We start from the raw sequence: 27,911 nt of genomic DNA, 5'->3' as shown, positions 1-27,911 counted from the left end.
AAAAAAGCCGATGCAGTCGCGGTTATCAGCGCTATCGCTGTCCGAGGCTATACACATGCCCCTCCGAGAACAGATTGCCGGATTAGGTGTTCGACGCCGACGTCGGCCCATTCGCTGTTATTTCCGAGAGTTTCTCGAAACTACCATTCGCCGCCGCTGCGGTTGACTCGACCATCCCTTCCGCAGCGAGTTACCTTCGGGTGTAGTGTTCCAGCCCCGACGTGTTGTGTTTGCTGCTTACTACAGCGACTGCGTGCTTTTGTTGAGTACGAGAGAGCGCCTGGGTCGCGTTGCAGCGCGCTTGTAAGCAAATGGGAACGTTCGCGGACGGCGGATAGCCTTCGCTGTCTCGTCGGTGGAAGCTGATCTGAAACGCTGCGCGTTCAGTGCGGACAGGAGAGATGCGGCACGTCGGCGTCGGTTGGATACCGCTGGTCTTCGGCGTGGTGCTCGCTGGAGGAGCCCTGCTGACGTTCGTCTGGGCCGCCGCGCGCGCCGATGTCACGCCTTTCCTTCCATTTGTCAGGTGGGTGTGAACGCTGAAGCCGAGGCGCGGGTGATAGTTGTGTCAGCGGTCGAGTCGTTTGGCTCAGGCGCCGAATCTGGGTTACGTCGGGAGAATCAAACTGGTTGTCTGACCCGCGATATTGCATTGAGGCCAATTGCGGGAATAGCTTAGTAGGTCATAGAAAGTCATGATGACTCGGGGGAATCAGAACTATTTGTTAAATGACTGCAATAAAAAATCAACTTCAAAAGAAGGAAAATATCAGGGGCAGACGTTCTTTGTAGGCCAGCCCATGTTTCGACAGTTGTGAGACGGCTACTATGTGATCACGCCGTGCCTACCTGTGTGACTTCGTTTTAAGTGTGCGCTTGTTCAAAGCAGCACCTTCAAAGAAATGATGAGTGGAGGAGCGGCTGACTACGGGTTGATTTAGACCATATGGGGTTCATTAATGACCGCTGAATTTCCGTGGAAGGGGGCCTTTAGTACTTCGCTGCCACCAGAGTTGCGTGCACGTTGCGTGCGTTGTTCGTATATATCGTGCGGTTTTAGTCACCCGAGTGTGGCGCGTACAAACTGTATGGTCTGTCGATTTGGCCTCGTTAACAATTGCGAGATTGATTGCTTCGTGTAGTACCAGGTGATATTACGGGCTCTGTAAAGAAAATGTTCTGCTTATACCATCATATTTGTTTGCTTTACTGTGACGTACACCGATTTAACTCGGGTATTACACATAAAAAAATCTGTCTGTCAAATCCTTGAACTCATCATTTCTGCGCTTCTATATTGTGTTAATATAACAGAAGTGCACACAATCAACTCGGCACTCGCGATCATAAAGTGACCTTCACTTTGTTACTGGGAAAATGCGTTGTTACAGCGGTGAAAGTACAACAAACGGTGAAATTCTTACTAAACAAAAATAAAAACGATGTACGGCTGGATAAAAGCTCTGATGACACCTAAGCACTTCTTGCGAGCAAAAACATTTACGTCCAGTTGAATACATAGCTTGAACGTGACGTCACTACCGCCCTTTGTTGTGCACTGCTTGCAGTTTCCGGATAAAATCACTGCCTTTAGCCACGCACGTGGTTCACCAACATGGCGACTATCGTGACGTCAGTGAGGGTTCCGGCTAGTTGGTAATCCACGAGCAACACAGCGCGAAAAAAGACCAGGGACGAGACGAAATCTATTCCGCTAGGCTACGCAGAGCGCCGGCGCTTGCTGGAGACTGCTTTGCCGGAGGGCGAGTGCAAAGCTCGGAGCGGCACGTGCTGAAATAAAACCTAAAACCGGTTTAAAGCAGCCAGGAAGACGATATACAACTTTGTTGAATATGCAAGAACTGGAAGTTAACTCACTCTACTTCATTCAAGCCACGAAAAACATTTTTATTTAAAGGGGTCCTGAAATACCTTCCGCCGATGCGGGGATGTACATGTAACCAAATAAAGCAATGTATTAGCAATCTCCTCCCGCAAGAATTTTGTTAAAGCGATGAGTGTTAGCTTAGAAATCGTAAATCAAAAACCGCGCATGATCGTCGCTCCGCGTTTCCTCCTCCTTTCGACTTACTGGGCCTGATAAGGTGTCGGCACCCCACGCCAGACAGTTTCGGGCCCTTTTCTCTCCCTCTTGCCCCCTCCCGTAAAACCTCATCGCATCGCATCGACTTACTCTCCGCTGTTGACGGCGCGCGAGCCTTGCCTCCCATGATGCTGCGCTCCGCAACGGTGACGTACTTCCGCTATTGCGCTGCTCCCACTGCCGTCTGCTACGGGCAAGCTTTGTTGACACCATGAATCCTGCACTCCGCTCAAGGCTGGAAAAGCGAACGAAAAATCTGACCGCATGTGTGCGGCGGCCTGGCCTTGCCCTTTCGCGGTGTACGTTGCTGGAGTTTCTAGTAACGTTGGCTGGAGTTGCTATCGGCGGCACGTGACTTTTTATCGGCGGCGAACTCGCAGCCGCACGGGGGGATCGTGGGCTCGCTCCCTTGGATGCACAGCGCGCTGTTTATCCAAAAAGCGCCGTATCAGATGTGGCCCCGCTGGTGCCGGGTCTTATTTTGTGGCGGTAGTAATTCCTGCCGGCGGCATGTGAGAAAGACATTTTAAACCGATACAGAACCCGTGCACAAAACGCCAGTTCAGCTTGGGGCGACGCGTGGTGGAGAGCGGCAACGTTGGCAAAACATGCTCCGTCGCGGCTCTGAGCTTTCTAGCGCTGGAGCGAGCGCCATTTTTTGACAATATCAAACATCGGTTGCCCTGACAACAAGGCACAAACCGCTCTAGAAGTCAGTTACGGTTGCGTGATCCCGGTTCAGCTCGGGGCCCCACCTCGCGGCATATGGGTACTGCAGGCATACTACTCACTCCCATTCGGAGGTGCGAGATGCGTTTGGAATTACAGGAGGCGATGGTGTGTTTGTTGTGGACGCCTTTGTTTCGCGATAAAATGCGACGTTGTGCTTCTGCGGGTGGATAGTGCTTCCCATGGTCTGGATTATCTTTCTCGAGCGGCGTACGACTCAACCTCGCATGGGGTATGTGCAGTGTGCGTGGCTAAAAGCCATCTCGGCTTGTGCGCCAGAATTAAGTGACTTGCTGTTCGTCCCCGCAAACCGCTCGCGAGGTGAGTGCCGAATTTACGAGGGGCAGGAGGAGGCAACCCATCGTCTGTCAATCGCGGTTCGGACTTGCAACGCATGTTGTGACGTTGTGTTCGTTCGAAATTCATCTCCGGATTGTTTTGAAGTTGAATAAAATGTATGCGTCAAACCCGGGCATTCGGCTGAGGGCGTTCTCTGCGATTGCAAGAAAGAAGTGCCACGGGGCTTCAACGCTTTCTTTATGGAACGTACTTAAGTAAGAGAATATCCATGTCGTGTTATGGCCCTGTTACATTCAATACAAACGGTTAAGCGTTTGTTTACACTTGTTTCGTTTGTCGTGAAATGTCCAAGCACTCCGGCACTCCGCTGGCAGATCAGCCGGCGAGCCGACGCTGAGCAGACGACTCATCTCTTTGCCGGAAGTGCGCGAAAAAGCCGCCCAATAGCAGGATGTCTAGCTCATGACGAACATCTGGGAATCAATGACGTAGACATGTGAAGATGGCGGCGTCCAAAAACACGAAGGGAAGGGTGAGAAAAAAGCGACAAACTTTGCAACAAAAGTGTGAGCTTTCCGCTGCGCGTAAAAGAGTAATACCTGGCACAGATGACGTTGACGACCCAATCTAACGATTGCGCTAGTCAATTTAGTGTGCACAAAACGCCTTTCAGGGCCCCTTTAAATCGAAAAGAAACGCGAGAAATTTCGAAACACTTTTTAATTTCCTGCTACAGTGACATATAATTAGGGTTGCTCGTTTACGGGGAAAACCCGATTTTACCCTATTTTTACACACCGAGCATACTTCAGAAGAATCGGGTTAAACCAGATTTATCCTCGAATGATCCTTTTCAAAGTAGCGATCTGCACAATCGTGGGCTGCCTTTTTGCCGTTCTCAACCAGTTCTTCCTGAAAGCAAGCCCCAAACACAGCTTTCGAACTCGTTGAGTATATTCGCATAGCTCTCGCTACCCCAGCCTGGCAAACGCTGCACTACGGGATTTGCTCGCACGGCAGATTTGGTGGCGCTTGTCTCTAAAGCGGCTATCGAATTTTATGTGCTGCAGCTGAAACGAAGCCGGTCTGTGGCAACCACATCTTGGGTGGCGTCACTCAAACTCCAAAAAGAGGAAAAAAGCTTTTGGGGGGAATTTCTAATTATGTGACGGGCGTAGAAAAGTCGTATTTTGCTTGGGTACTTTGTGGCAACCTAATCTAAGTACTGGACACGCTTGTTGAACACATTTTAGTCATTCAGGATTTAGAAAAAAAAGTTAAAGAAAGTGTTGCAGAGGGAATTTAAAGCAAAACAACGAGACAATAATGACGATATGAATGGCGGAACACCATATGGCTGTCATGCTACCGAAAGTCCCGTTTAAATTTCTATAACTGCGATGAAGTCAGATGGGTCTGGTTGAAGGGAGCCAAGACTTGAAAGGCTCGTGCCATTTTTAGGGCGAAGCCCCCTTCGCGGTTCGGACTGCTGTTGTCGTCGTCTTTTCGTGTAGTCACGGTACTAATACGCCGGGACACCACTCGTTTTCCAACGCCTCGCGCTAGAACGTAACGCGCACTAAAAAAAAAAAAAAACCCACCGGGACATTCGTTTTCCAACGCCTCGACCTAGAACTCTTCATGCTTCAAAGATACGAGACTTGCAGCAAAGCTGTATACCTCTACTCCCAACGGTTTCCCCTCCGTGGGCAAAAACGCCAAGGGGCCAAGAATACACTTATACACTGCATGCTTCGCTCTTCCTCAGGGTTCACGTTAGTGGAGATGGCCCGGGATTTTTTAAAGACAATCAGCCCACATCTTGTTACGAAAATGGAGGCAGGCAGTAATCCAGGCTAATCGAGTACAAAAAATTTGTGTTTGTCTGTTTCGTCCTGTTTGTTTCCTTCTTCTTTTGTATTTGTTAAGGCAAGGCTGTTTCTCCACCGCGTATAATCACCAACTCGCCGAACTGTCCATCCTTCTCCATAAAATTCCATTGCATATAAAATATACGTTGTTTTAAAATTTATTACAGCCTATTTAGGCACTGCGGGCCGAAGGCCTCTCCCATCGAGTACCGTCCGCCCATATATCTTGGGCTGCCCGAATCCATTCCTTCCCCAAGGTTTCTTCTCACGCACCCTCCATTCAACTTATTCGCGTCCTTCTTCTAGTTTAGTTGCGTAATAGCCATCCTGTGATCCTGACGATTCATCGCTTCTCAGTTGGCCGCATTATAACGTGTCCGGTCCTCCTATGTTTGAACTAGGATGTCTTCCACCGTTGTATGCTCCTCAATCCGAAAAGCTCGTCACCTTTCCCCTAAGCGCTATCCTACTATTCTTTTCATGGCTGCAGAAAACTTATGTCTGCATGGTTTTGGCGACACAAGTTTCCTTTCGAGGTGCTTAGTAAGACCCAATGTTTCCGCACCGAAAGTAATCCCTGGGAGTACGCGTTGGTTGTGTGAATTCAGAAGTGGGTTGAGTTCAGCACGAACCCGTCTCTCAGTCGGACGAATGCTAATCGCTACAGTCAACAGGAATTGATTCTTTCGAATTTTCTTTACTTGGAAGCAAGTCTACACTAAATTCAATGGAAACAAAGTTATGAAAAGTTCCATCTGATTATGGCAAGCCCGAATGATAAGTACTTTGGGGTGACTGAATTGTTTGGTGCCAGAGGGCAGACCATTTCTTTTCCTTTTTGTTTCGAGAGTTCGCTCTGCGGCAAAGAACGGTTGAGGCGAGTGGGGCATGCGACTAATCAATGTGGCCGCGCAAGGCTAAAAGCAAAGGAATGACATGTTCCTGCTAGGTGGACACTCGATTTGTGTACCGCTTCTTTCATACGGGAAAAGACGGATGAGTTGCGATCCACACCTTCGTGAAAATTATCTTTAGGAAGGGGAGTTATGTTACCACTCTCCACTTTGTAGAGGAGCCTAGTGAGAAGTGTGTAGAGAAGAGGGCTTCTACTCCGTTCCTTATGCAAGACTGAAACTAAGGCGTGCGTGCCATTAAACTTTGCTCCGCACCTCAAGCATAATGAAGCCGTGGACTCGTACGTACATGGATGATACCACTAATATTAGAATAATCTGCGCATTAGAATTGTCGCCCCTTGTATATATAGGCAGATGGTACTCGATGGGAGAGGCCTTCGTCCCGCAGTGTACATAAATAGACTAATTAATTTTGCAACATTATGTGAGTGAAGAACTGGAGGACAACTATCTTCAACATTTCCGGAAAATACACGCACGGAGCCCTCTTTTTTTTATTTCGGGCGATTGGACTGCCGGTTGAAGCACCGCATGCGTGGCTGGCCAGTGAGCCTATCAAGTGATGCGTAGAATTACTCTACATGTTATCCTTTTAGAGGAATTCTAATGATCGGATGGAGGAGGGGGAGGGGGGGGGGGTAGCGCCATTTGGCGGCCTGGGCAGAAACTTCGCCGTGATCAGAACAGGCGCTGTCGTCATATTGTTTTTGCTGAGACCTCGCTTGCGAGCCGAGCGTTAGTGGGGCGTATGACCGAGCGTCACGCGTAGTACGAAGGTGAAAAGGCTCGATTGTTTTCGCGGATAGCGGTTACCTCTATCTCCCGTACCCTTAAGCTCGCAGAGCGGCAGTTCCCGGTGGTTTCGAAGCAAACTAGCAACAGCGGCATGACTGACACAAACGCGCGCTTTTCATGGACAGTTGTCTTATGTGTACCGTGTGCAAATTTGTAGAGCTGTATCCGTGACATGTAGGCAGATAAGGCAGCTGTTTTACGGTTTGATTTTGACGTCTGGATCTTTGTCTGTTAGTTCTGTATCAGAACTAATGCCGCTGTTGCTTTCTAATTTTGAAAACCTGCGCATGTGCACGAACATGTGTAGTGTAGTGATCATGTGTAGTGCGCATGTGTAGTGATCGCATCTTTTTTGTTTTATGTTCACCATATGCAATGATTATTGCTTTTTTACACACACGCACACACACATACACACATACATATATATATATATATATATATATATATATATATATATATATATATATATATATATATATATATATATATATATATATGTAGCAGTGTATATATATATATATATATATATATATATATATATATATATATATACACACACACACACACACACACATAAACGGCGAGACTCTTCTAGTGCCTGTAATGGTGCTGGAGGCTTTCAGTGGCAAAATAAAATTTAAGAAATGTGAGACAACCTTAAATCACAAATATAAAACTCACTGGGGTATTGTATTAACGAACCATAAATATAGCAGTTGTTGCTACCGAGATGATTTGTCATGAGAGCCGGAGATTACAAAAGATGAAGTGTTAGTCAAGAGGAATAAAGGATTAATATCACTGCGTGCTCTGGGAACTGTGATGGTAGATTTACATTTATTGTACTTTGTTTTCTTCAATATTACCTCGAACTTTGTCCGGCTTTTTTATTTCAGAATCTGGATGTTCACTATTAATTAAATATTTATCTTATAATGGGAACTTCACAGTTAGCACATCGGTGGTACGAGAGAAAGCATTTATTTTGCTAATCTCTCTCTCTCTCTCTCTCTCTCTCTCTCTCTCTCTCTCTCTCTCTCTCTCTCTCTCTCTCTCTCTCTCTCTCTCTCTCTCTCTCTCTCTCTCTCTGCGTGATCAGAATGAACTAATGTGTAGTTGACGAGTTAACCAACCAGCAGCAGAACGAAACTATCAGTGCGTTCCCATTTTCGTTGTTTTTTGTGTTTTACATGCTTGTTTGTAGTTAATACAGCATCTCCTTAATTAAGGAATTCTTTCTCTATTCGCTCATTGTTGTTTCACTTTGTCATATTCTCAATATTTCTTGTACGTGGGTTAAATAGTGTCCACGTTAAAGGATTAGTTGCTACTTTCTAGCTACTTTTATTAGTACGTCCAGTACGACAGCCCATCGGCTGTCCCCGACCCAGTAAATGAACCCTTCATTGATTGATTGATTGATTGATTGACTTATTGATTGATTGATTGATTGATTGATTGATTGATTGATTGATTGATTGATTGATTGATTGATTGATTGATTGATTGATTGATTGATTGATTGATTGATTGATTGATTGATTGATTGATTGATTGATTGATTGATCGATCGATCGATCGATCGTCCATGGGGTGCCCGGAGAGTCTCCTCAAAGTGGCTCCCGTGCTTGCAGCTCATGATAGACTTATATCTCACGAGGCCAGTGAACCTGGTTAAAATACAAAACACACAACGGTTTTCATTGCAGTGAAGCTGGCGCTGATCCCCCTCAGAGCGGTTTCTTCTCTCTCTGCCTTTTCATAGCGGCCACGTTCGGTAAGTGAATGCTTTTTACATTTGTGTCGTATTATCTAGGCTTACCATGTGCAGAGTGTTCTTCATTTGTGTTCTTAAAATTGCGTTAAAGCAATGTTGCTTACTAACGCCCGAGTTGTTTTAGCAATGACAGCCAGAAAATTCTAAATATTTGGAAGTTCAGATAACCGCCGATTGAAACAGGACGCAGGAAAGATTAAGAATAACCCGTCGAGCATCCAACGTGCGTACGAAGTTTTGGGTGTCGCCTATAATCAAATAATTCCCATTGTGAGCATCATCGCCGTCTTTGTCGACGAGAGTTGGCTCAGGGAGTAAGTAATTTTGGTCGTCTGAGCACAGCAGTGTGGAATGCCACGTTTAGAGCGATGGAGTTAGTAAGGGCCATTTGTGGGAGATAGTGCGCCAGTGCCATTATACGGGAGATAGTGCACCAGTTATAAGCGCGCTCACGTAAATACTTATAGGTATGCAAGCTTTCTGTGCATATTCTGCCGATGTTTTCAAGGCTATGCATTCGCGGGGTCTTGCAAATATAAATGCCGGTGAAAGCGCTCAATAAGCTCCAGCTAGACGTTTATGCTTCGCTGTGTTTGTCTTTCACGTCATTTTGTTCCACCCACATCGTCACATGCCTGCCACCATGTCGCATTGCCTACTTTTCCAACACTTATCATTTCTACGTGACGCAATCTGCGGTGCAGTTTGATAAGCCATAGGCCGAAGCAGAGCTCTTGCTTCGGCGTAATCTCAAAGAAACCATCCGATGAACAACAAGGAAATCCGCAAAAGTGCCTATCGTGCTAGAGCAGTGGTTCTCCTATGGTGGTCCGGGGTCTTCAAGGGACCCGTGGGGCGCTTCAGGCGTTCAGCGAGTCCCTCCGCGACACTACCCTTTTCCCAACCCTATTTGCCAAACCTTGCTGCCAATGCAAAAAAAAAAAAAAAAAGATAATCAAGGGAGCTCACACGAACGCGTAACACTTGATGGTAGAGAAGCTATACGCAACCTTCATGACAATCAATAAGGTTTACGTTAACGATTGCAGTCGATCTACTTCTTCTTCGCTGCCGCAGCGACCTCTACTTCATCATTGTTGCTGAAAAGGGGCTTTGACGCATGACACGTACATGTAACTTGCCCGTATAGTGGGCGCTGTAAAGTTTGCTTTTTGCGCAGCACTGCAGTTGTGCGAGAAAGCGAGGCCCACAAAATGCGGGCTTAGAAATGGGTGGGCGGGCAGATTTGGATGCAAGGGCACATTATCTGGAGTTATGACACCTGCCAACATTATTGATGATGATGGTTGGATGTTTATGGCTCAAGGCCAACTGGGGCAAAGAGCGCCAAAACAATAAGCACTGCCAACATTATTATTTGCGGAGGGTGAATCACTTCTGCAAGCCCAGAAGACCTCCGCACGCTCATGGTTCAGGACCACCGTGCTAGACTGTTTTCATGGATTCGCGAGCTTTTCTCTCTCTGTGTTTTTTCTCTGGGCATTGTTTAACATCTGCGTTTAGCTAAAGGGGAAACGCATTTCTGAGAAGCTTTGATAATTGATGCGGAAAGTTAGGCAAATTGGTTACTATCTAAGGCAGCGGTTCTCAAACGGGGGTCCGCGGACCACAGGGCATTTGATAACCGCGAGAACATTTGAGTGGTCCGCGAAGCCTCCCTCAAAACTTTCTCCCCTGCCATTCCTTTCTCAGTTTTTGCCACCGCTTTCTTGCAATGAGAAAAAAAAGAAAGGTGGTTTCCCCTTATTACATGTGCGTTTAGTTTCTCCGCGTAGCACATATTTTAACACCTGCTTTCTGCAAAAAACGCCAGCTATGAGAAGAAAAAGAACATACACACAAAAAAAACAGCATATAAGTGATTAAAACACTTTTAGATTCAAAAGAAAATTGTTTAACATTATCAGGCGCATCGTCATTAACTTCCAGCAGAAAAGGCAGGCATTTGATTAGTGTTTAGGCGACGTAAGCTGAAAGTACGAATTGTTTGACATTTACACCGATGAACATGTGCGCCATCGTGGGGTCCCTCATCACTTTTGCTAGCCCAAAAGGGTTCCCGGGGCAGTCATGGCTGAGAACCACTGATCTAAGGAATTCATGACGACAGCAAACAATTCCCTGGACGACAACCGAAAAGGGAACGACATACGCATCTAGCGCATGTCTCATCCTTGTTTTGGTCGTGTCCAGGTTATTGTTCGCTAGAGCCAGGAGTTCCTAAGCTGTGATACTTAGTTATCAGATGTCTGCTATGCCGTTCATTGTGACGAATGCTTTCCCAAACGGCCTTACTGATGATTTCCAGGGCTCAAGTGCGTTCTGATTCGTTACCAGACCATCCGCGCTTTCAATGCAAGCTGCAGCAAGAAGCTCGACTCCCTGAACGGCGCGGCTGCCATAGTGGCCCTGGTTTCTTTTCTAGGAATGGCTACTGTTGCAGCATTTCCGGTATGTTACAATAAACTAATATCAACAATATTCGGCATAGCTCTGTTGCGGCCTGCCAGCGCACTAACCCATGCATACTTTGCGACTGCACGTTTTCACGTTTTCAGTTGTTAACTTTAAGAACTATCCAATCACACCCACCTAAGAGTGAGCATGCGGGATGCAATGTTATGAGGACGACGGGAGTTTATACTGCTATGCGGCTGTATGGCACAGTTTCGTGAAGTGTCCTCCTATCAGCGGGGGGATGTCAGATTGGCAGTTTTAGCAATGAAGAATCGTCCGCCATTTAATTGCTTCATATATGAGCGTATAGGTGAGTTCCATAGTATATCTGCGTGTAAATGCAGTAATATTTTTGAGGGACGCATTCGATGAAAAGTTGGCGTGAATAAAAATGAGGGAAGCTGTGTGCCGACTCACATTACCCACCGGTCTCCAAGATAATCACAGGAGGCATGGAAAGCCACATGCCATCGTATTTCGTGTTTATATTATATCGCGGCGTACGCAACATTTTCGCTACATGCGTTCACTGAAAACCAGCACGAGACATAGATTGCACATACTTGATGAAAGTTCCACTCTCTGTACTGCATGATATTGCGACGTAACCCGACGACAGAATTCTTCCCAAACGACTGTCAGATGATTTTCTCAGTCAGGTGAAACTTCAATAGAAAATTGTAGCGTGCAAGTGCATCTGGCAGGTACTGGAGTTCAGCAAAAAATATGGCAGCGGCATCTTGCTGAAGAAAGATACAATTTCTTCAAAAATGTAATTCTACAAAACACTTTGAAACGTGTCATATAGTTGCATTATTAGGCTATTCTCACTTTTGTGGTGGTTTAAGCTTATGCTTTATGTCCGCATATTACTGATTAAAGTACCATTTTCAGGTGGCGGAAATCCCAACAGTTCATTCTGTGGCTGCAAATGTTCTTTTCTTTGGAATGTTCGGCTATCAGGTAAGGTGGTCTTGTTTGCTCACTGTCAAGATATAGGTCTGCGCAAAATTTCACTCGCCGTATTTCGATATCTTTGAAATTCAAGCACCACTTTTCTCAGGGCGAGGTCTTTGAACACTTTTAGCCGTATCAGCGATCAACTAGCTTGGGGTATAGGCTTGGCTTGCGGCAGCTGTTCCCCATATCCTCGGCAAGGCTATCGTAGCATCGTCATGCGTTGCGTAACCGCTTATATTGATAATAGTTGATGTGATCTTGGCGAAGGCGCGCTCAAAACCCACCGGGTTTGTAGAGGATAAGGTCTAGGCGCACCCTCATTTATTTCAGGATAGTTCTGAACAAATTACCCCTGGTTTGATGTGATAAAAACTGGCAGAAGTTGTAAAAGTCACTTACTTGTACGTGAGAAACCCTAGTAAACGGGGTCACCCTCCTGGCTTGGTAACTGCTGGCTTTGCCTCAAAATGCGTTTTCATGCATTGTTAGAAGTCAGTTCGTAATTTTTCCGGCCACACGCTTGTTCGGGTCATTCAAAACATTCAGGATCATTCTATACGACATTGTTCTGCTGCAGCTCCATAGCAATTGGGCAAGAGAACGACCTGTGTCACGCGTCGCGTAGTTTTTTCTGTCTTAGGGAAATTTCTCCGAGCTGTTTTGTGCGAGTTCGATGGAGTAGTTTCATACTAAATATTTTAGGTAGCTTGGACCCCCGAAGAGTTTTAACAGACGGAACAATACGTTAAAATTCGTGCTGGTAGGAAATAGTGGTGTATAATGCGTGCATGGCATCATAATGGAACAAGGAAAGGAAATACAGAAATAAAAACGACGCACTATAAAACTGACCGTTTGGAACAGATGTGATCATTTTCCTTTCCTCTTAACTGCACAAACATGTAAAGCATTAACCTCTAAGAAGTGGGTGTCAACCTATGCACACAGCTGTAGCATTTTATATTTGTTAGGCAGCAATTAAGGTTATGCGCTTGCGGTAAAGCAGCGGAAGGTGTTTCAAGGAAGAACAGAACATCTGGAGGAAATAGGCCGGTTTCTATCTCAAGCTGTCTGTATGTGCATCGGGAAGCACCTGCTGCTGTCTTGTACTCTTCCGTGTCGCTTTCAAAACATCCTGTGGTGCTAGCTCGGGGCGTGAACATGTCGAAACACAGCTACGTATTGTTACGGGGAAAATGGTAATTTGCAGGTAATTAAAAATGTCACATGGTGGGGAACAGAGCAGCACACAGTCTCAAGTGAGTGCAGCCAGAGAGCGAGATGGTTCGTCCTCTTCCTCCTCGTCAGTAAACCGTCCACCACACCAGCTGTTCCGGCAGGGGCCAATACATCGGTGCCTGTATTCCTTTCAGAGGGTGCATACCCATCCCGCGACATAACCCTCGCCGGTAGAAGCACCGTCTCGGTGCTCATGAGCCTGGCGCGGAAGTTTGGCAATAGGGATTGAGACGGGAGACATGCACAACGTCCGTAAGGATGCGGCGTGACGTGTCAGGTTGAACAGGGGCTATTTCGTATGTTACGGGTGTAACTTCACGGAGTATACGAAAAGGCCGAGAATACCGGGACAATAGTTTTTCACAAAGGCCCACATGGTGTGAGGGCGACCAAAGAAGTACAAGTGACCCCAGGTGTAAAGTGGCGATCTTGGTGCCGGCTGTCATAATGTGTCTTCTGGGACTGTTGGCATGAGCAGGGGCGGGTACGGGCAACGGGAGAGGCGGGTACGGGTACGGGAGAGCCAGGGGACGCTAACGAAACATACGTGATGGCCTGAGGCAGGAGACGGACGGGCGCGCTGTTGAACACAAGCGGGTCGGGTGAGTGTCATCTGCCACCGGCGCACTAGGTAGCTCCAGACTCAGGAAACCTGTGAAACAGTCGATGAGCGATGTTCCCCACCGAGTGACAATAATGACAAATCTTTCACTTTCCAGGTCATGCAAACAGTCATCACCTACTGGATGTATCCTAATTTTAACGGCAAGGTGATCGTCATCGTGAGGACCGTAATCACCTGCGGCTCTGGAATCTCGGTTGTGTTGAGTATGTACATTAATCTAGACGGTCTTTTTTTATTTTATTCTCATTTAAAGTGATTGTCGTTCGCAGGTTTGAAGAAAAAAAGAACAAAGGGCTTGGTTGGGTCTTTGTAACTTTGAGAACAATCAGGGAAGCATCCATTGATGGGTTGGGCAGTCTTCTAATGGTCTGTCTGGACACCGAAATAAGATAGAACTGTTTTAATGGCGAAAAATATTCGTCGGATCGAAACGCGTCCCACGAGGCCGTTACTCCCGTATTTCTTTCCGCAAATGAGATCAGCGCGCTCATTCCGAAGTGGTGAGGAAAAAAAGTTCCAATCGGGCTTCGTCTCTGCGGGCACATGCGATCTGTACGTGTTTACCGGAACAACGTGAAGCGCGTCTTCGAGATGCGTCGCGTGTCGAGAGAGGTGAAAACAGAATGCAGCGCGCCTTACCCTTGAAACGGGACCTGTAAAATGACTGCCACGACACCAGCAGGCACACGTCCACGACAGGCACAAGAAACAAGGTGGCGTCATGCTGCTGGAACACTGACTCGAAGCGCCGCTCGATTGGAAAATGTTTGCGTAGCTATGCTTTGTAGTTTTCAAAATGGCGCAAAAGGAGAACGCGAGGCTTCCGGCTCTGCTTCTCAACCGCACTCACTCGGATTTCCCATAGTCGTTACGGTCTTCATAGCAATGACTCCGTGGCTGTTCGGTCACATTGATTCTTGGGTGGTTTGTCTTTCTTACTGACCATCCCAGCCTAGTTGGCTGTGCCAGCGGCATCTTTCATCCTAAGCAGCCGATGCTGTAACCAAGCTGTCTCTACTCTACCGAACATGTTCTCTCAACTCCCGGAGTGATGACCCACGTCCCCTTGTCCTGGTGCCCACGTGTCGCGTATGGCGTCTACATTGATTCGCCTGTTACCGACCTCGTCCTGCGGCGCAATGCGACCCTTTGTTATATAGTTGGAATGGTCGCCAATAGCCAAATAAGCCTGTAGTAGTAGTAAGTATTGTTGAATAAGGCGGACTTAGCCTTGCATAGCTGCCGGCAATTGCTCCGCCTAATCATCCCCAATACCATATCAAATCTCTCAGTCATAACACATCACTTAGTCCTGCTGTTCCTGAAGTTTTGGTTTTCCCGCAGAGGTTATTCAATAGGAAATTTCTATGGCTACGCTTTTCGCCCCGGCGTATGCCAGCCTTCGTCCCCCAAACTACTGCTTCAGGCGGTCACAAATATCCTTTGCCGACCATTGGTGATGTCAAGATGAGGATAGCGTCGGACCTTTCACCGTCATAAGCTTGCGAGCAACACTGCCTTCTTGGAGATTACTGAAGATTACCGGGGCACTTCTTATTTGGATGACCGTACTTTGAACCAGACGTCGACAGTAACGCATCGCATAAGCGCCGGCAATACGAGTTCTATCCACCTACAATTTTAGGTATCACGCCGAGAGCACTATCACCTAACATGGAGCGGAAAAACTGCTGAAGGGATGTGGTTGAGCTCTCTTCAAGCGCATGGGTGTCACTGGTCGTCTTGGTGAAAAGGCAAGATGGTTTATGGTGCTTCTGCATCGATTAGACGCATTTGAACAATATGATGGCCGTTCACGTCCAACATATTGATATTGATTGATCGAGGCCTCCAGGATTGCCTTTACGGTGCAATATATTTTTCGTCTATGGATCTTGTATACGCACACTGAAAAATTCCTGTTGATACCATGGACCATGAAAAGAGTGCTTTTGTAACACCAGACGGACTGTACGAATGTAAACTCGTGCTTTTTGGTCTTCGTGAAACGTTTGCTGCGTCCGAAACTCTTCTTGGTGGTTTCAAGTTGTCAAGTTGCATTTGTTACGTAGACGGCGTCATCGTCATTTACCACCATTTGAGACGCATTGGTATTGTGTTTCGTACATCCTAGGAGTCTTTCGTCACCTCGGCCTTCAGAATATTTCGTCTAGGCTGCGGGTGTTCTACGTGGTCCCGTTGATGACAGAAATGTTAGCTTCTTATCCCGCGTTCGCGAAGAACTTTATCAGCTTTGTAGGCCTATACGTTCACACTTTCGCCGTTTCATCACGAATTTCGCTGGCAGTGCTTTGGCCACTATGCACACGTTTTTTTGCTCAGTTTAAGTTGCAGAACCTGATGAGGGTGATACCTTCAAAGTTTTTGACACGTACCCACAAGGGGGGATTTGCCAGGGCTAACTCAATTGCTGAAATTCGCGAGGACTTCAAAATAATAATTTAATTTATTACCGGAAAGAACGAGGCCGTAAAATGAAGCTTCCTTATGATTAAAACTAGAATTACCCATTATTCTTGATTCTTACCCCTCCGAAATTCAAGCGGCATGAAGCAGAAAGAAAAGCTTGAATAGAATCATATATATATATATATATATATATATATATATTCTTGTTTGCATACCCAAAATTTATTGCGCCAATAGATAATGTAAGTGGAACCGATAAAGTCAACCCCAAACGCTCAATTGGGTCTTTCAAAAGCAGCTCTCTAGCTGCCGAGAAGCGGCGACAGGCGAGAAAAAAAAATGTTCGATTGTTTCGGGGACCTGGCCCCGCACACAAAGTTCCGTAGGTGTAAGCCCTGTTCTAAACAGATAGAAACTTAGTCTTGGAATCCTGTAGCGCAGCTCGGTGAAGGCCACTTTGCATCGCCGAGAACCACAAAAATGAACATTCCTTGCGCCTATATCACGCCGAAGCTTAACTTCTTTTTCTTCCACAGTGGGCGTGCTTGGCTCCGTCGGAAGACGAATATGGACGGAGAAAAACTACGACCATCCGCTGAGACAGAAGGTGCCATCAGACGAGGTATAGCCATTTGGCCTTTGTTTCCGTTCTCGGCGCAGCGTCGCAGAAAGGTTACCAAGACTGCATGATTAAGTATGTTGAACTGCTATTCTTCCTAGATTTCACTTATGGGGTGGGGTTCTAGAAAGCCGAAGTTATTCTGGCTAGCCATATCCTTCACTCTTTTGTTTCCTTCTCTCTACCTTCTTTCGTTGCTTTACTCTGTCATCGATTTTTTTACTTTCTTTTCATTTTCTGTCCCTTTCTTTATCGCTTGCGTTATTCAGTGCAATCTTGTTAACGGGAGGGTTGCGCGCAAGTCAATCTCTTCCATGTGGCTGATGGATGACATGGGCGTAACGATACCTTGACAGCAATCGATAACCACTAATCGTCTATAGGGTCTATAGAAGGAGTTTCCCAGGATCTTAGCACAAGCCTTACCTGGCTGCCGGCTTCTTTAAAGAACTGAAAGCAAAGTCGGTAAACGCAAACCCACGCATATTGGATATAACGTATCGCTCGCGAAGGCCGAGCCTTCGGCCTTTAATGTTGGATGTGCTATTTGAACTTCTGTTTGCCTATTAAACGCAGTGCTGCGGACTCTAAAGATAAAGTGCGGCGCCTGTGATTTACATCGCAATGTATACTTGCCGTGGCCCTGTGACTATATTATCGCCAGAAGCGTACGCTATTGAAACCACAAGCGTGCGCGTACGCTTGGGGTTTGAGTTGCGTTGAGAGTTTCTGTTGATGTGCGATATAAATATTTTTATTCAGATGATGGGCACGTATTACTTAACGTGCTTTTTTAAATCGCACGGTCAGAGTTGGGCTTTTTATAAGAGAGGCTCCACATAACAGGATACAGAATGTTAAAAAAAACTATTTTGCGGTCTTTTTTTAATGGGATTTGAAGTTGCTCCTGTCCTGTCAACTGTGTACACATCGAAGCGCTCCTTAGCACACGTCCCGCAATCACAAAATTGTTTGGATGGAAACATTATTTCAGTGACTTGCTGAGAGGAGAATATTCGCTTAAAATATTGGGGGCACAAGCACCCTCTACTAGGCATTTGCATAGACGGTAATTCTCTCGAATATTCCGGGCATCGATCGTTTCTGTCAAGATCCCTTATTAAAACTCGAAGGGGCGAATTCATTAAGAACAAACCGCCTGTTTCGCGGACAGCTGCTCGGCCGTAGAGGTTTCCTTCTGTTTCCGGGCATGTCCACTGTTATCTGCATTGTAGACTGCCTGTTCTACACCCCTCTCAGCCGCTGCGATAAGATTAAAACGCAGCGGGAAAAGCGGTGCTTTGTGCGCACGTGGGAACATGAATCTGGCCCGTCCCTAAATGGACGATAATGAGGCCGTGAGGTAGATGAGAGAATATCTGAAAAAAAAAGAAAAAAAAAGAAACTTGTTTGGTCCTGACTAGTGTCACTAGGTAAGGTTACAGAGTATCAGCACTCTTTTCTCCTATGGTTCCATGCCGCATCACGTGACCGTGGTTTACACTGCGACGGTTCATGGGCACAACCGTTTTGTTGTTTATGCGTTTTCGGTCAGTCAACTGTGGCAGACTCAGCTTGTCCTCCCTGCTCTGCTTCTGCGCGCGACTGGCGTCGTCCCGAATGAGAATCGAAGATAACGCGCATCGCAGCATTTCAGCTGCAAAAGTGGGCCCGAAGGTGCCGTGCTGCTGCGTCTCCAGCAGTGTTGTTTACAAATGACCTCGTCAAAGTTAGCAGTAAGGCCGCAGAAGCGGCGATCTGACAACACTGATAAACATCAAAATGGCCACCGTTGCTCACTTGAGTGTCTCAGTGCCGGTACTCTGTATCTTATCTAGTGACACTAGTCCTGACATGTTCGCTATATATGATGGAGAAGCCTGCATGATAGACATCGCCCGCTAATAAGCGATTTGTTTGGCCCTCTGTTGCGGCCAGGTTTGCCGGGACTGAGTTCAGCATGTTGATATCCTGAAGCAGAAACATAAGTGACGATTCACTTCCGCAGGATTGGCACGAAACTGCATGCGCCCCTTTTTGATACCCAGCTTATGTCGTACGGACGAACATTCATCATTTTTGTCGTCGACTTGTCGACAGAAGTTTGGCCAAGAAACTAAATGTTCTCTTGCTCAGCTAAACCCAACAGCGCTCACTCTTAGCACTCGCTGCTCTTTCTCCCTCGAGTTACAGTGTGATCCTTGTAGTTCATAAGATATCCTTGTGTTTCTTTTTCTCGTAGAAAGAACTAGCGAACCGATTCCGTGCTGTGACTACTATCGCATTCCTAATGCGCACGATGAAGTGCATCTGAGACACCTCTGCGCATAAAAACGTATTAAACAAGCGCCCAGTGTCCAGTATGGCATGGGTAATTGTGTACGCCGCGCTTTGACGTGCACTGTACTTGCTGGCTGATGAAGCTGCAGCATATCCAGCGCAGCACGAATTCCATCACGCGGTGTCCAGTATGGCATGGGCAATTGTGTACGCTCCCGGTGCAGGGTTTCGGGCTGCTCGTGAGCGCCGCTGCGTTCGAGTGGACAATCGGCCTCTGCCTGGTGCTCTTCTTCTTCACCTACGTCCGCGAGTTTCACAAGGTCACGCTCGAGGTCAAGGCCGACGTTCTCGTGGACCACATGGACGACGAGCCCATATTCCGGAAGTCCCCCTACATGTCTGAGACCACGTACCTGCGCGCCCACGAAACGTGACTGCTCCACGGCTGAGGCCATGAGGCCAACACTGAAGGAGTCGGATATCGCGCGTGCGCACGAGCAAGATATATGTTGCGAATCGGCTGCCGATTAACACGGCCGTAAAAAGTATTTCGGGTGCGTTGTGAAAATAGTTTTGTGTATAGGCTCGCCAACCAAGGCCAACGATTTTTGCAGTGCAGTACGTGTAAACACAATAGTAGAGTTTGATACTTCGGCCCGGAGGAGGCAGTACTTGTGCAAATAAATGCAGTGAGGCAAAGGTCTTGTTACAGGTTACCGGAGAGCACATCGAGGGATGTCAGTTGGTCATAATTTTAGGAATTCTTTGTCATTGTGCTACTTTACAGGACTCTGAATAGAACATCGTTTGTTTAAATGAAAGCATATCTTTTAAACAATGCGACCACAACATAGTGCACCCGTATAACGTGTGCACAATTTCGACAGAGAAAATTGGATATGTTACTGCAAGTCCAGAATACGGTGACTGCGAAGCACACGTATAGATGTCGTTATGTGAGCCAGCCACGCACTTTTTTTTGGAAGGAGTTGACCTGTGTCTCGTGGAGAACTGAATCGTGGCCCAAGGTGTAGACGATCAAAAGTACAATTGGGAGTTAGTGGAGTGTTTCGCTTCCACACAGCTGAAAGTCACTAAAAATGTCAACATTGCCCATGCACTTGAAAGACGCATCGCGGGATATGGACAGACAGCGTAGCCAGAAAATAAGCAGACGGGGCCTTCAGCTTTTCGGCAGAAACATCGGAACAAAAACACAGTGTCACTTGATAATGGGTATTAATAGCTTGCTATACGCAACCTGGGCACCGAATAATATTGGCTCGAACAAAGTGTAATCTTTATCATAATTCACTGTTACTTACTGCGCTTTGTTCAGCATCCATCACAGGATCCCTGTAATATTATTTCCAACCAGTTCCAGTGTAATGGGACACCCTTTTCATGTTAACAGCCGCAAGGCCATGTAGGCATGAGTGGATTCCTGCTTGCTACACTATTTACGCCAACTTACTCTCTGTTATTGTATGTATATCAAAATATCAAGTAATGTTATCCGCAGATACGTACGTCGTGCACGAACATCCATCACGGCCATCGATAAGACAAAAGCGCGAGGCATGGTTTGTGCTACGTTTAGCGGGCTTTAAACCCGATTTTCGCTTGGCCGTATGCTTGATAAAAGGCACCATGCATGCTGAGTTGACGCTGTCCAACTCTAAATGGCTGTATTTTTATTGCAAACAGCGTCTGTAAAGATGAGCCTCCCTTTTATTCTTTCAGGATCGGACAGCCCTTCCTTTGGGGATAATTGCTCACACGATGCTGAATAATGTTTATCAGCGTCAGACCATGGTTGGCCGTGAATAGTACATAGATTTGAATCTTTAGACAACAGAAGTATCAGTCTGCTTTTTGCTCCAGAATTTCTACCACCACTACATGTCGGAACATTCAAGCACCTAAATCCCCGCGCCGATGCAATTAAATTGTTTGTTTGAACAAAGCTTGCGCGCATTGTGTGATTAATCGAATAATGAGGACGCTGATGTCGAAAAACAAACATTTTAATTAATCTTTCATATTACACAACATAGAGGCCTGAGAATAACAAGAACATGTGAAGTACTGCTGATGCCACCTCTGTTCGAAGAATTAATGGCAGTTGCGCACTGTTCCAGAGTTGCAAACGGTGTCTGTTTTCGTCACGAGCTTTCAGTGTAAGTAGAATGCAGTTCGCAACGGGGGAATTAGGGAGGTAAGGGAAAGTTAAAATGCTGCGACGTTAAGACCGTATATCAGTTTCGTTCAGAACTAGATCGGCCTTTGCGTGACTCGACTAAACAAACTTCGCAATAAAATGATTGTGAGAATTTGTTCAGGCTTCAATGTTTTTTCTCATTACATGACTATGATTTTGAAGGGTTTGTGATTTGACAAGCTATAGGAAGCTTCTGGCTGCTTTGGATCTTGCCGTTGTATGAACGGCATTGAGGTGTTTACGATAGATCTCTAAGGCAAGCTTTTGTAAGCGTTCTTACCTTTAACAAAATCTGTTAAATGTTGAAAGGGAACCTAACCTCTGTAGACAAAGCTTATGCTCTTTAGGAGTTTCTTGGTGACTGGCAGTGTTATTTCCCTGTACACGAACATAGGTCTATATTTTCTGGCACGATCTATACGATGTCGTCGTTAAAGTCCCGTCCGCATCACGTAGTGTGCTACCGCTGTGGTGGCGAATACTAGCGCAATGGTCGACGTGCCCGCCGCCGTAACGGTGTGCGCGCCGTTGCACAGGTCTCCTCTGCAGAAGCACATGTAGACGCGTCTGTTCTGGTAGAGAGTCTCTGCGCAACGCTCCTCCTGGTCGTCAGGTGGACGCTGCAGGCACAGGCGCTCGGTGGCCAAGTCGAAGTCTGTGGAAGCGGGAAAAAAAAGTGCGGGGCCATACGCAACCAGTAAGGTGAAACACGGCAAGAGCCATTAACACACCCTTTTGCGTTTTTAGATCTTTTATGGGTCTCTAAAATGGCTTTGCGAGAAAATTTCGTTAAATAATGAGGTTAATAATAAATAATACCTGTCCAAACCACGTGACAACAATATTTATGAAATGGATAGATCAGGATTTCTTTACTGCCCATGCTAGTGCAAAGGGCCCGTTTTGAGACTCCCGGTGCCCTTTACGTTTCAACGTCGCCGTTTTCACTTCTCGTTGTGGCTATCTTCAAGCTATAGACTATAGACCCATAAACACTCGAAGACCGTGCAGCATAGTTCTGGCGCTCTTTTCTCTTCAGGCATTCTTGAGCCACTAAAACGCACAGACAACAGTATTTACCTTAGGTTGAGCAGTCTTAAGGGATGAGCGACCCTCCAGTGGTACGTATGCCAACAAAGAGGGCTTACCTCACCTTGAGTCTTTCTGTTGCAGGTCAGCGTTTCTCTCTGCCAAAGTACATGCTTAATAGCGAATTCCAACAAATTATTCGTAAATATGCACGGCACCTTCGTCTCTTCCCCTGCTGCTTTGACCGTTTGCGTGGCTGTGTCTAAAGTATCTGGCTTCCGTTTTCTTTATCGAACTGTTTTCTTATGCACTCGCGGTCCATTATTCGAGGTGCTCACCATCGTCCTTGCCTTCGACCAGCTTCCCGCACCACCTGGAGGCGCAGGGCGTGGCCTCCACACCGCGCACGCCCTCAGCAGTGGTCTCGTTGTAGGGGAACGCGTCCCGGCAGTCACCCAGCGGTCCTCGTGAACGGCACGTGAAGCAGTGTGACGTGCGCCCTGCGAGTTGTTTGGGGGGAAGGGAAATCGATTACTACGATTTACGAGGCCATGCCAATACTCGCGGGGCCTGTCGTGTAAAAACTAGATAGAACCACGAGCATTGAAGTTGTTGCCATGGGCACATCTACCGATCCCGTAGGGAGACGTTTGAACCTCCTTTTGCCATGCCTCGTAGGCATAATGCACCTGCATTTATGTCGCGAAACGCAGATTTGATGTGATTTGATCTTTGTTTAGCTCTGCCAAAAGACGGGATTTCTTTATTTCGTTAGAGGAACCCTAAATAGACTTCTGAAGGTCGCCATTTCAACCGCGCAATCGCTTGAGTATACCCCTTCACGACAACGTACACCAAATATTACACCTTGCGTAATTCAGTGGCCGCACAAACACGCAAAAGATCTTCCTTTCTTTCCTTGTTTACCTACCGATCCTCGTCCCCATTCTGTCACACTCTGACGTAAATTTTTTCCCTGATTCAGCCTCAATGACGCACGAAGCACTGAAAAGTACGGCGCCGCTATTGGTGGGCCCTTTTCAATGCACTGCTCCCGGCTCTGGGGAAACGCGGGTGCACGTTACGGCGGTTCCGGCGAGCGACACTGCGGCACCGGCGGCATGGAGTATCTTAGCAGGGACGAATGTCGATCGTCGCCATCAGTCACACGAGCTTAGCTGAGTTTGTAGATATAGTGCGTCTTTTACAAGGTATGATAACGATGCAAAACGCGGAGCGCCTCTGCAGGCGGAAACGCCACTGGATGCGCGACCGTGGCAAGTACGGTCGACAAGGAGCCCACTGTGCGGTATATGCACGATACGGCATGCACCGCAGCAGCTAAGTCTTTTCTGCGCGACCCCGCCTCTGAAGGACAGGTTCGCCGGGACAGCGTTGCATGCGCCGGAAGCGCTAGCTGGTCGCTAGTCGTCGGTGGAGATGCTTAGTTACTGCCGCGAGCGAGGATGTTGTTTTCGAGACCCCCCTACCATCTGGCCTTCAAACTTTCGTTTGCCCTTATTCTAAAACTGACGTGCCAACGCGAGCAGGGCCGACGTGAAGAGCACGGCCGCCTGGCAGTTCAAGCGGGCCGACCGCCGACCGGCCCCGCTCGGCAGTTGTAAGGGGAGCATGCGCGCCGGCAACAGGGCATCGAGATGCCGCAGCGTACCCTGATCGCTGCTGACACGCTGACTACATTGCGATAAAATGTGTCCCGTCATTAGTATTTATTGTTGCAGACTAACGGCACGTGTCCAATCATTTCTGAACTTCCTTCGAAAGCACTTAGCCTCCAATAACATTTACACAACGAAGCAAAAGGACGCGTCTATTTATTTATTTATTTTACAGATTTGAATTAGGTAAGTAAATAACGGTTTTCTTTCTTACCGACAGGCGACGCCTTGTAATTTCAGCAAATATTTTTTTTCTGCTTTGCAGTTGCAAGCGCTTTCTACGTCTCCTCCTTCTGTTTAATATGCCCGATTTTCAAACTAGGCATGCCGTGGAACTTCACGTTTGTGCCATTCCAGCCTATGCAAAGTTTAGGAATACGTTGGCTATCGGTTCGCGGATCGCTGTATTCCCACAGCACCGAAGAGATGCCCAAAACTTTGCTATGGGGTTGTACTAATGACTAAAGACTGCGTTCGGCATTGGCTGCGTGTAAGCGAACGAATTCGAATTCGTTTACGGCCGCACTTCTGTAAAGATAAGTGAATGAGCTTGAGCGTCGTGCCTTAGCAATGGCTTGCATTTCCACGAACAGTACGTTGCAGTTCATGCACCCAGGCTTGTGTAAATGAAGCGGCGGCCCAGGCCTTTGCTTGTCTTACATTATTTAAAAAAATGTCCGCAGTATGTGCTATTTGCGCAGAGCCGGCAATGGGCAACGACTCCGGCGCTCCGTGGAGGTGGTAACCTACATTTAGTACCACATAAACTGATATTTTCGTACTTATATTGGAGCCAATTACGGCTGTGCTACTAATATTTTTCGTCAGTTCAGCCAATAAGTGAACAGCTAGAATCAACGTATTAAATTTAGTTCTATGGGATACGTCAAGTCTCAAATCACAAAGAGTGTTTTGAATGTGAGCCATTTGATTATCCTTGTACGTGATTTTTTTTTTTACGCGTGCGAGCGTGAATTGATACATTGTTTATACAATTTTTTTCCCTGCTCCTTTCAGTTTGTTAGACAGAAGCAGTGGCTACGCTCATTCTCCGTTAGTTTCTGTAGACATATTCACGAATGTTGCTTGCTTGGTATTTTTGTGCATTAAAATACTTAAAAAAATATTATTAATGTGTGATCAATTACCGATTACTGTTTTAGGTGCCTATAAAGGCTTGTTCGATTCCCCGCCGCGGCGACCGCTTTTTTTATGGAGGCAAAAAGCGAAAATGCCCGTGTCCGAGATTTCGGCCAACGTTAAAGATCCCCAGGTGGTCTCAAAATTAAACGGGAGTCCTCCATTACGGCGTGCCTCATCGCCTGTATAGCGTCGGTTCGTTAAACCTCATAATCAATAAAGTAAGCGCGATTATTAATTTTTAGTATTAATGTCTACTGTAATCATCACCATCATCATCCTTGAAAAACTTGGCTGAGTGACCTAGCCCTCGCAATGTCGTCTGCTACGTTCTTGCATTTATGCAGGAAAAAACAAAACTTCCCATGTTTTTCTTAACTTTTGCACATATAATGCCTGAATCACTTGCACACCGCTAAAGCAAGCTAAAAGTTGTTTGTTTCACCCCTCTGGACGACCGGGCCTTCATAATAAAGTGTCACATGCTGTCAAAAGAAAGCCTTAGTTGGCTTCTAATCTCGGCATGTGAGATAAAACAGGCTCAGACCCAAAGATAAAAGTTCTCATAACTTAGTAAAGGGCATTGCCGGGCTCGCTCATCATCGTCGCCAGCAGCCTACTGAGGCCCACTGCAGGGCGAAGGCCTCTCCCGTTGGCCTCCAACCGCTCTTGTCCTGCGCCGCTCGAGTGCACTGCCACGGCCGCTGGATAAAAGGCGCTCTCATCCAGCGGCCATGGCAATGCAGGCCGCCGGATTTCCCTATTTCATCTCTTTGTCGTGTTATTGGCCTTCCCCTTTTTCTAGAGCCGTTCCTTGGTATCCACTCTGTCCATCGGTTGTCGGTTCGTCTCGCTCAATGGCCAGCCCAAGTTTATTTCTTCTTCTTTATTTGAACTATGATATCATCTACTCGAGTTTGTTTCCTGACCCAGGAAGATCGTTTCCTGCCCCTGCGTGTTACCCCTAACATTACTCGTTCTACGGCCCGTGGAGCCGATCTAAGCTTGCTTTCCATGCTTCCCCAAGTTTCAGCAGTCTGGGCTAGCTGGTTCGCAATTAAAATCGAAAATGTGGTACGCGGGTAGACGGGACAAGGCGCTTCATCGACGTCTAAATTTGTTACACTTAAATTGGCTGAATTAAAAATCAGCTCTTTACGAATTATTGGGTGTTTTAAACTCTTGAGTTAGTTTGTAAATGTTTTTCCAACGTCAGAAAAAGGTAAAATATAAAAACAAAATGCGCTGGTGGATGTTTAAACAAATTTAAACATCCACATGTGCAACCAAGTACGTCGCAAACCGCTATAGAATAAATGGCATTACTGTTTTGTCTGCTGGAAATACCCTAAAGGGAAAATTTTTATGCAGTTCCCGAGACAGATGTCGCAAATATAGGTCTCGTCTTAAAAATATAATATGTTTGTTCAGAAAGTGAGGAATCAGCTCAGTATTTCAAACGTGCCATATATGAGACCCTAACGTTTTCTCACCAGTCAAAATGGTTGTGTTCGAATCGATTCAACGCATAGGTACGGGAGACCTTTGCTCTTTTGTTTCACTATGGTTCGCACGCCATAAAATATACCTGAAATTGTTAAGGCTGGTTTTATTTATGTTCTTGATAAAATAAACTAAAAAACAAATTTAAATAGGCAGCTGGTACTTACACAAAATTAATGCGGACATTTAACGCCACAAAACACGTTATGCGCGGCAAGCATTATTTTACTGTGACAAAGCGCACACTGACAACAAAACAGCTGCTCCTGTGCAGCACATGCGCAGGTTACCGGAACCGAGTCTGGCTGTAAAATATTTCTACTTCTGCAACTGAACACCGGGTAATGAAACTTTTCGATATCACCAAATTCAATCTTAGTAATGGAACCACGATACGAACGCCGGCTGCCCATAAACACACACACACACAGCTACACGCACGCACAATCACTCGGCCTTGGGAGACGACAGTGCAGGAAACTCGAGCCCACTGTCGAGCGGGCACGCGGACACGTCACTATGCTCTCGAAATTCGCCAGGGTGGTGCAGGGATGCGTAACACTCACGGGCTTCTACCGGAGAAAAGCACAGGAGCACGGCGAACACGACCACTGCCAACGCAGCGGGGCCCAGCCATCTCGTCGTGGCCCCGAAGGATAACATGGCTTCTTGTTCGACGACCTCCGCAACTTCGCCGGCCGCCCGTGCGTGCAGGGACGGCGAGTCCGTTGACACCACCTCGCCTCAACTCCCGCCGCTGATCCTTTCACCCAACTGCCGAACACTGGTCACGCCATCACCCTGTCGGGGAGATCTTCGCATACCACCACTCGTCAGTCGATGGGGGTCGCGGGAGCCGAAACGTCCCTGTCTTCGGAAGCCGCGGATGCCAGCCGTTAGGCCCAAGGCGCTTTTCGCCCCTTTCCACATAATCGAGGCAGCGCGGCACGGCGCCGACCGGTTTCTTGAGGAGAAGGAGCGGCGAGGAGGTGTCGCACTGTGGTTGACCTCCTTCGCTCGAGCTTGGCTTCGTCCTGGCGCAAACCGGAAGAAGGCGGCCGCCCGTTGCGTGTGATCGCGTAGGCGAACGTAGAGCACGCTGCATGCGTCGCTGCGTCTTCGAAACGTCCAATTGGCGGGAAAAAAGATTCGTGGTGATGTTCTTAGCAGAAAGTTGTTCGCATAAGGTTGGCGCAAATTACACACATCGAA

General features: G+C 46.9%; 2 protein-coding genes across 2 annotated transcripts; one reads left to right on the top strand and one right to left on the bottom strand.

The window, feature by feature from the left end:
- Window positions 1-17: 17 nt before the first annotated feature.
- On the top strand, window positions 18-21,464 carry LOC144173922 (DNA damage-regulated autophagy modulator protein 1-like). Its single transcript, XM_077702263.1, has 7 exons — window positions 18-526; window positions 8,429-8,496; window positions 10,826-10,968; window positions 11,869-11,937; window positions 13,893-14,001; window positions 16,765-16,850; window positions 19,352-21,464. The coding sequence occupies exons 1-7, from the start codon at window positions 402-404 to the stop codon at window positions 19,559-19,561; spliced, it is 810 nt and encodes a 269-aa protein (XP_077558389.1). The 5' UTR covers window positions 18-401; the 3' UTR covers window positions 19,562-21,464.
- Rtv (QVR superfamily protein rtv) lies at window positions 21,139-27,635 on the bottom strand. The gene is made up of 3 exons (XM_077702264.1): window positions 27,266-27,635; window positions 22,716-22,877; window positions 21,139-22,003 (listed from the first exon to the last, which is right to left on the bottom strand). The coding sequence occupies exons 1-3, from the start codon at window positions 27,360-27,362 to the stop codon at window positions 21,780-21,782; spliced, it is 483 nt and encodes a 160-aa protein (XP_077558390.1). The 5' UTR covers window positions 27,363-27,635; the 3' UTR covers window positions 21,139-21,779.
- Window positions 27,636-27,911: the final 276 nt, after the last annotated feature.

This window comes from Haemaphysalis longicornis, unplaced genomic scaffold (genome assembly GCF_048455015.1).
Source record: "Haemaphysalis longicornis isolate Haplotype H1 unplaced genomic scaffold, Haemaphysalis longicornis Haplotype H1 scaffold_3, whole genome shotgun sequence".
NCBI classification, from domain to species: domain Eukaryota; kingdom Metazoa; phylum Arthropoda; class Arachnida; order Ixodida; family Ixodidae; genus Haemaphysalis; species Haemaphysalis longicornis.
This window is presented reverse-complemented; position numbering and strand designations above follow the sequence as displayed.

Bases quoted from the DNA above. Each gene is read 5' to 3' on its own strand.
- LOC144173922 (XM_077702263.1), top strand. From the start codon at position 402: ATGCGGCACGTCGGCGTCGGTTGGATACCGCTGGTCTTCGGCGTGGTG. The intron at 10,969-11,868 runs GTATGTTACAAT...TACCATTTTCAG, and splicing joins CTACTGTTGCAGCATTTCCG to GTGGCGGAAATCCCAACAGT. The intron at 16,851-19,351 runs GTATAGCCATTT...CTCCCGGTGCAG, and splicing joins AGAAGGTGCCATCAGACGAG to GGTTTCGGGCTGCTCGTGAG.
- Rtv (XM_077702264.1), bottom strand. From the start codon at position 27,362: ATGTTATCCTTCGGGGCCACGACGAGATGGCTGGGCCCCGCTGCGTTG. The intron at 22,878-27,265 runs GTGAGTGTTACG...AACAACTCGCAG, and splicing joins CTTTTCTCCGGTAGAAGCCC to GGCGCACGTCACACTGCTTC. The intron at 22,004-22,715 runs GTGAGCACCTCG...CCGCTTCCACAG, and splicing joins GGTCGAAGGCAAGGACGATG to ACTTCGACTTGGCCACCGAG.